The sequence below is a fragment of the Glycine soja genome, chromosome 13, assembly GCF_004193775.1.
Source record: "Glycine soja cultivar W05 chromosome 13, ASM419377v2, whole genome shotgun sequence".
Taxonomy (NCBI): domain Eukaryota; kingdom Viridiplantae; phylum Streptophyta; class Magnoliopsida; order Fabales; family Fabaceae; genus Glycine; species Glycine soja.
This window is the reverse complement of record NC_041014.1, coordinates 23,955,297-23,964,311: the sequence shown is the minus strand read 5'-3', so window position 1 is coordinate 23,964,311 and position 9,015 is coordinate 23,955,297. Positions and strand designations below refer to the sequence as shown.

Sequence of the window (9,015 nt, the reverse complement as noted above, 5' to 3'; positions counted from 1 at the left end):
AAAAAGAATCAGAATATAACTCAAAAAGTTAATATAATCATATAAAATTCTGTTTCATATACATGTAAAAAAAATCATTTAATAAAATAATCTATATCTAATTTTTTCTATAATCAAAATCGTATTTGACCAATGACAATTGCATACCACAATTTATGACCCATGACCATGACCATGACCAAAAAAAAAACTCTAAATATTATTTCAAATCTGACCAACTCAACATTAGTAAAGTTAGTTATCTCTATTAAACTTTTACATCCTTTTGATATTATCACAAAGTGTGTATCTTTGTATTAATTTAAAAATTAAGTTATCATATAATCTCATCATTTTATACACTGAAAAGTGAAATATATTTAAACTAATTTTCGAATTAAGAAAAAAGGTATAATAATAAGTGGATATTCTTTTAAAAGAAAGCAGAATTCGAATTCTTGAGACGCAGCGTAGGGGGAAAAAAACTAATCGTTTAATTTGAAGAAGACAAAAAAGAAGTTTTTTTTTTTTATACTTTCTATAGTATGAAAAAGATTGTTTATATATATATATATATATATATATATATAACGCAAGATCCAATTCATATAAAAAATATTCGAAAATTGCATGCAGGTGCGGCAAGTGAAGAGAGTCCACGCCAGGGTATCGACATTGTTGAGCACGCGAGTGGGTGGCGCGTGGGAGAGGTTTGCGCATAGCAAAGCAATAACACAGTGCGACGACATAGCGCACTTGTTTCGTTGATCACCGTTCTTCACCTGCCGGTGACGGAATTCAAAACACCCGCCTCTCTCTCTCTCTCTCTCTCTCTCTCTCTCTCTCTTTCTGTCACCAGAATCTGTTCCATTCATCTTCTCTGGTTTCGATTCCAATTCGCTGGGGGAAAGAATTCGATACAGCGTTTTCGTAATTGTGTAGTGGAATTTCGGGGGTATCTGGTCTCTTTGTATTGCTTCGTTTTCACGTTTTTTTTATTTGTTGCGTTACTTTACTCCATATCGTATCGCGTTGCATTTCCCTAACTCCTCTTCCCTCCGATGCTTGCTACGCTGGTTTTGCTACCAACTCTGTTTCTCTTTCTCACTCTTTTTTTAAAAAAAAAATTCAGTTTGTTGTTTATTCAATCAATTTTGATCCGTGCAATATCGTTTGTGATGTGGTATCAATTTGCATGCCTATTCCTGTGACTATGACTATGACTATGAATTGCTTTCATCTTTTCTTTATGTGTTTTCATCATCGGTTTATGCGTTCCTTTTTTATGTGTGTGTGCGTGAGAGAGAGAGAGAGAGAGAGAGAGCGCTATATTCAATTAGCACCCTTATCTTTACAAATAGGTGAATTCACGAGTGTTAGAATGAAAGATGATTATGAATATGAGGAAGCTATGCTCATGCTCTGTACTTCAGTTTAGCTTATGATAAAACTTGTTAATTTGTTAGTTTTTGTTAGTGGGAACGATTGAATCCGTGACCTTTTTGTCCTTTCTTTCTTTCTTAACCATCCAACCAACCCTATATATCTCGAGAGTCATGGTCATAGGTATGTTGCAAAAATGAAAAATCAGGGCTGATAATTTCACTCTGTATCTGAGGTTTATTGGACTGCCATGTGTCATTTGTAGAGTAGGTATTGTGTAATTTGAGAGTAAGTTAACAATCCTATGGTTGTATAATGATCACAAGAGGTGGTTCCTCGTTGCGAGTTTATCTTCTGGTACTTCAGAGCTTGAAACCTCTTCACAGTTTCATTTTCATTTCTCTAACTGGACTGAACAACATAGGGTAAGGTAGATGATAACTTTAACTTGATTATCAGTTTCTTTTACTGCAAATGAAAATAAATACCTGACTAACTTATCGATCAAACAAGTCTGGTTTTGAATAGGGGAGAGAGAGAGAGAGAGAAAGTGGTTGTGACTTCATTCTGGACCTAAATCACTGTGAACTAGAATCATTATCAGCCATTGAATTGTTGAATATCTATCTTACATTGAAACTCAGGTTTGTGATCAAGTGCAATGATGATTTACATTTAGTATGTTTCTGTTTTTGTTTTCAGGATTCAGCATGCTTTTTATCTAGTCTGTCTTTGATGATGAAGTTTTATAATCTTCAGAAGTTCTTAATAGTGAGTTGCTTTCTTTTTTGACTAACTTTTTATATTACAGACTAGAGTATTTTTTTCCTTTCACAGATCTGAAGATTGATGACAAATAGTCTGGTTTGGGTACCAGTAACAAAAATCAAGTTGAGTAGTATTTTGCTGGTGAGCATTATCATGGGAAAAAAAAATGCTGGGTTCAAGAATTTATAAATTTCCTGAAAACTGATATTTTATCTTTTTAATCGACAATGAAGGGAAATAATGGAAGCACATCCTACTTTCTCCATTGAAAGATCAAAGCAACTCAATAACATGGGGATGTCTGGAGCACTTTCTTCATCCTTGTCAATCCTTCCAATACCCCCAGAAGAGATGTTTCCCAAGCTGCCTCAATCACAATTGGATTTTGTAGAACAAGAGCTTATGACAAGACCTTTTACTCATTCAAGTTATTTAAATTCCGGTGGAGTAGTTGGGCATATTTTTTCGTCTTCCCCTGGATATTCAACTGATCTTCATCACTCATCTCTTTCACCTGATGAAAAACACTCTACTAATGCTCATTTGATTTCACAATCATCAACTAACATCACCCAATTTCCATTATCATATTCTTCAAATACTGGACCACCAACTTCAGCAACACCAAGCCATTATTCCAAAGAAAGCAGTGTTTCCTGGCATACAGATTCCCTGCCAAGCTTTCTGGATTTTCCTGAAAATGGCTCTATTGATAATAATCGGGTAGAAAGTAGTGCCTGCCCTATAATGGCATCTGAGGAGTATTCTAAGCAAAATGATTGGCAGGAGTGGGCTGAGAGGCTAATCAGCGATGATGACACTTTGACTACTAATTGGAATGACCTTCTTGCTGACAACATTCAAGATCTTGAGCCAAAGGTGAAGTTTTTCATAACTCAAATCAACATCAGCTTTCAGAGGAAACTGATAAGTAATTTATTTAAGGAATGTGTTAGGATCTCATTTTATTGCTTTAGGTGCCATTCCAAGTTTCAAAACCACTTTCACAGATTCCAGGACATCAATCCCAAGGTCATCAACAACTTCCTGCTTCATATGGAGAGAATTGCATTGGTGCTGCCCTCTCTTCCTCAGCAAATTTTGCTCCTGCTAAGTCACGAATGCGTTGGACACCAGAACTTCATGAGGCGTTTGTGGAGGCTGTCAACCAACTTGGGGGGAGTGAAAGTACGGTGATCTTTTTCTCTCTGTTTGTTAAGTCCTTAGCCTTAGTTTGCTAACCTTTGTCCTCATTTTCCCCTGTTTTTCTGTCTGCTTTCTACAGAAGCTACTCCAAAGGGCGTGCTGAAGCTCATGAAAGTTGAAGGATTAACTATATATCATGTTAAAAGCCATTTGCAGGTATGTGCACTTTGCTTTTAACTCCTTTGGTTTGTTCAGTAGCATGCATTTTTACTGAAACAGATTTGGCTTGAAATGAAGAAATACAGGACAGCTAGATATAGACCGGAGTCATCTGAAGGTACATAAGACATGCCTCATATAATATGTAGTACGTACCAGCATGCATGAATCATAAATACCTGTTTTGTTTGAGTAAGTATTCCTTTGATGCAGGTATAAAATAAAACCAACCTTTCACTGCAAAATTTACTGTAGGAATAAAAGGTCATATCATGTATATCGTTCTCAATTGGAAACTGGTTTTTCTTTAATGTGATTTTCAAACATAAGAAAATGTTTACTAATTGATTAAATACCTATTAACGCATCATATTTTATTTTGTTCATTCAATGGTTATATTAATGCAAATCACCTTGAATCTTAAGCTATTGAATTGTGTAAAGCGCTTAATCTCTTAAACTGGTATTAATGGGTTTAACCCTTTGTATACAAGATTTTGAGTAAGATGTAAGTTCACTTGGATCCTTTTCCTATACTGCACTAAAATTTAGTTGTGAAGTGCCTAAATGTAACATTTTTAGAACGTAGAAACCTTAGCACATATCCAAATATACACATAAAATTAAGGCTTAAATAACTTTTTGGTCTTTATAATAATTGATTCTTTTTGTTTTGGTCCTCTTATTTTTTTTCCTATTTGTGTCCTTATTAAAAAAAATTGTTTCATTTTAGTCCCTAAAGTTAGGGGGTCACTATTGAATGATGATTTGGCTAACACAGATTGAAGAACAAGCCTAATGTTTCCTAAGAACAAGGACTAAAATGAAAGTCTTCCAATATAAAAGGGAACTATATCAAAAGTTTACAATTTTATAGGGACTAAAACAATAATTTTAGAGACTAAAATGAAAAAAAATAATAGGGACACAGTAAAAATGAAATTAAGAGGACCAATGAAAAAGTGCATATATTATATGGACTAAAAACTCATTTAAAATAAATTTTAGTAAATGACAATAAGGGGATGTAGCAATTTTTAACTAATCTAAGTCTCTTGGTCTTGGATCTTTCCCACTTCTCTCTTTCCCTCTCTCTCTCTCTCTCTCCATGAATCTGCCTTGGTATCCAGAAACCTCTGCTTTCTCAAGAAACTAAAATATTGTCTTCTAATTTGTCCAAGAAATTGATCTAGATTGCTGTAATTGATGTCTGGAAGTGGTGTGTCCAGAGTCACTTCCTTGAAACCTAGAGCCATACTCCTCTGTGTGTAAGCTAATCTACGGTTTGTTGACTGCTGTTGGCAGGAGTTATGGAGAAAAAAACAAGTTCCGTTGAAGAGATGGCATCTCTAGATTTGAGAACGTAAGTATACAATTCACTGCTAGTTTAAATAATTTCAGTTATGTAATATTTCCATAAATGTTGATACATCAAATAGATAGACAGCAACAGCATTTCATTCTTTAACATGACTTTTCTGGTACAAATGTTACATCCTCAGCAGAATTTAATTTGAATGCATTGCATGAAATGTATGATATATGGAATTTAGCCCTGTTAAGTTTGTTTCTTCTGATGGCAGTTATTGTTCAATATCTCACCACTTAACCGGAGAAAAGTACAATAAACTGTCAATTAATGGGAGGTTCAAGAATGGATATAAGGATTAAAATAAAAGAGAAAGAGGCTTTTTACTGTACCATTGAACACAGGCTATGACGGACCAAAAAATATTAGAATAAGGATCAGCAAATGATTTGTCAAGAATTTTCAGTGATCCAGGATTAAGACCACAATAAGGGCGATATATGATTCCATGTAAAGATTTTGGCAATATTTTAGACACAGTAATTATTATGCTGACTTTACTATTGCATTATTGACAGTGGTATTGAGATCACTGAAGCTCTACGACTACAAATGGAGGTTCAGAAGCGGTTGCATGAACAGCTTGAGGTTTGAACTTCATTCCTCTAGGATTTCTTCTAACATATTAAATGAATTGTATTAGAAGGGTGGTTCAAAGGTTTTATCAACTTGCAAACTTTAATTCTATTGCAATCAGTATTTCACTAGTCAAGATTGAACCGTGGTCAAAACAAACATATACTTACACACACACACACAGAGGGTGGGTGGATGGGGGGGGTGGATCTCAACTTAAATTATTCTTTTTAAATTAAAATTCCAATTACTGGCTATTGATTTTTTACCCGCTGGCAGCATGTGAGAATAAACTTTTACTTGTAATTGAAGTCAACTACAAATGAAGTCTGTGTCTTTCTAAGTTGGTAAAAGAAATTGAAGGGATGTAAATCTTCTGAGTAGAAAGAATTTAATATTGTTTATTATTCATCTTGCTCTTTGCATTTTTTATATTGGCAAATGTTAGTAATTGGCATGTTATGTTAGTATGGGAAATTCAAATCCATGACCTCCTTATCACTCCAATCCATAATTCCATATGCCCCTCCCCCTCCCCCAACCACCAAACCACCTACACTCCTACTGTTCTCTGCATTTTGATTCCTATTTTATTAATTGTATCTTTTAATAAATTATCAGCTTCATTTACTTGTCATTCCCAATCATATATCTTTGACTTGTTGAAGATACAAATTTTAGTTCTAAGAGTTACAGCACTTTCTCATGAATGTTGTGCTATGTCGTTTTCATCTTATGAGGATCAAAAGAATATGGTTAGTTGGTTACCATGCTTGTTATGTATTGGTTTTAATTTTTGGCAACATTGGTGAGAATGTTTGTTTCTTTAATCAAGTGTGAAACTAATTTCTGTAATATTGTGATTGGCATATACATTATGCCTACGGATTTTAGTTAAGGTGCTTATGTTATTAATATTAGGGGTTTATATTTCGAATTGCAAGAGGTTAGGTTAATTGTCTGAGGCATCCCACTTGTTTCTCTTGTGCTGATCATATCTTTTTCATAGGTCTAATACCGTTCTTCTCCTTCCCTTTTTTTTCTGTAAGATTCAAAGAAATCTACAGTTGCGAATAGAAGAACAAGGAAGGTACCTCCAGATGATGTTTGAGAAGCAATGTAAACCTGGAAATGAAACGTTCAAGGCACCATCATCTATCATTGAGACTCCATCTGGGGGGTCTTCAAATGCTACGAAAGATTCCCTTGCCAAAAATGAAATGGAAGCATCACAAGTGAACCATGGCAGGTCAGGACCTGATCAGGTTAAGGGCAGTACGACATTTGAGGAAGGCTCATTGGAAAAGTGCGGGAAGCCTGATTCTCCCAAAACTGAACATGCTATTGCTAGTGAAGATAGTGCTCAAGCCCCGAAGCGTCAAAGAACTGAGTAAGCCATATGAATCTGCTGAATCACAGTATCAACAGTGATACTACAAGACAATACTGAACCATGAAAGATTTCATTTAAGAAAGATTAGGCTGAATGATTGGTCGAGATCCTAACTTATGAGTTCCTCCTCTCCAATTGTGGTCAATGAGTACAATGTACATTTAGCAAAAAGGTGGTCGCCTCAGTTACTTGAAAGGCTGATGTTAGTTTTGCCGTTAGAAATCCTCCTTGGTAGAGAGTTTGTAAATATCAGTATCACTGTAAGCCATTACTAAACTTGTGCACACTATCTATCCTTAGAATGCGGAACCCCCTTCCTGAGCTCTATACTTTATGCCCCAGAAAAAGAAAATAAAAAACAATGAGTCAAGTCAACGAGCTTGTAGCTCAACTTGATGATATCCGAGGTTCAATAGGGCACTTTCTTTTTTCTCTATTTCCTTGCACCACTAATGTGAAAGAGTAGATAATAAAAGTGACGAGTCTAAAGTTTTGATCCTCGTACGAGGTTCTGATATTCTGATAATATCATATCATAACCCATAAGTGAGGATGTATTTTAGAACCTTTAATACACTCTCTTTCTTAACTACTGAATTACCTTGAGTCCTTGAGTTGCACCATAAGTATAAATTGAACAAAATAAGTATAGCAAAGTTAATATAATAAAACAAATGTAGAAAAATCAGCATAATATAACAGTTGACAAATAACTTTTTTTTATGAATATAGTAAGGTTAGGTTTGATGCTTGATTCGTATATATAAACATCTGTTAGAAAATGTTAGTCCTTAGAATGAATCTTAATATTTTGAAAGAATAATCTTTAACTTCTTATTAAAGGATGTATCGGATTCACCCAAAAAAAATATAGAAAACAATATAATTAAACAATATGACAACCAATAGCATAGTTACTATAAGTGTGATTTTAATGCAAAGATATTTTTAGAAAAAAATGGATATAAATTATTCTTAAGTTAAAGTGTAATAAATATTAACAATTATATCTTTGGTTCTATACATATAATTTTTTAACCATTTTAGAAAAATTGAAGAATTCGATTAGTGACGTTTAATTTGTCTATTATTACATATTTTTTTCTAGGACTATTAAATATGTAATTAATTTGAATGAAAGAGACAATTATGGCTTGTCATCTTCTTTTATCCTCATGAGAGAGAAAGAAAGATCAGCAAACTAATTCATCACATTTAACTAAGGATTTTTGGTGAAAAAATATTGATGAAATAGACATTTGAAGTTAGTATTTTTTTAAAGTTTTTTTTTTTAACAGACAAAGATTTTATTTATATTGATGAAGATCGTTGTCACAAGTAGTGCCATCAACCGAATAGATGTTACATAAATGTATCTTTGCTGAAACAAAAAGGAAATACGTTGATGAAACTCAATACCAAATTCTCCCACCTTTGTTTAATAGAGGCTTAATCTGAGGTGCTTCAGGATGAGGTATTAATCATACCTTAGTATGTTTTTTAAGTAATCATGTTACATGCAGTAAGAATACATTAAAATTGTTGAAAACTAATATATGAGACCTAGTTAATACATCATTTTTAGTGTAATTTTGTTTGAATATGTGACCTTAGTTAATAGGTTTGGGTTTAAAAAATTATTTGATCGATCATATGAAGTTTTATTTAATATGAAAACTTATTTAAGAAATATGAGTCTAATTCTATTCAAATCAATGACACGTTGGTAATTTGAAGTGAGTATTATATATATAAAAAATTAACCCATTCAAGTGGTTTCTTGTTTTTAGTTTTAAAGTTTTAAAAAATCAAAATCAGTTTTAATTTTGAGTTTCAATTTATTCTTTGTTTTTAATTTTAAAAAAGATGTTACAAATTGAAGATAAAATAAAATGAGAGTGGTGTCAATGGCTATGACGATAGTGGTGGGGGTTGAATAATGGCAATAACAATGGTGGTAATGGTGGTGAAATAACGATGGTGATGATAATAATAGTGAAAGGATGATGATTGTGTTTTAAAATCTAGATCGAACCGGCCGATCGAATCGCAACCCAAAGGTCGGGTTGGATTGAGTTGCCTATCAGATCGATTATGCATTGAACCTAACTCGGTACGACCTGATCAGATTTGCGGTTAAATTGGTTACCCACTAACCCGAGCCTAGTCAAGCCCAAGGGAG

At 33.7% G+C, this 9,015-nt stretch overlaps 1 protein-coding gene across 11 annotated transcripts; it reads left to right on the top strand.

Moving 5' to 3' along the window:
• Positions 1–592: 592 nt before the first annotated feature.
• LOC114381450 (protein PHOSPHATE STARVATION RESPONSE 1-like) lies at positions 593–7,331 on the top strand. 11 transcript variants are annotated; one of them, XM_028340710.1, is made up of 9 exons: positions 594–934; positions 2,200–2,252; positions 2,364–3,009; positions 3,108–3,318; positions 3,416–3,492; positions 3,574–3,613; positions 4,801–4,858; positions 5,383–5,452; positions 6,490–7,331. In XM_028340710.1, exons 2-9 carry the CDS (start codon positions 2,212–2,214, stop codon positions 6,832–6,834), a joined length of 1,488 nt encoding a protein of 495 aa, XP_028196511.1. In that variant the 5' UTR covers positions 594–934; positions 2,200–2,211; the 3' UTR covers positions 6,835–7,331. The 11 variants fall into 11 exon arrangements, with proteins under 11 accessions (XP_028196512.1, XP_028196511.1, XP_028196516.1 ...); XM_028340715.1 differs by having other exon boundaries at positions 2,200–2,271; XM_028340709.1 differs by having other exon boundaries at positions 2,065–2,252.
• Positions 7,332–9,015: the final 1,684 nt, after the last annotated feature.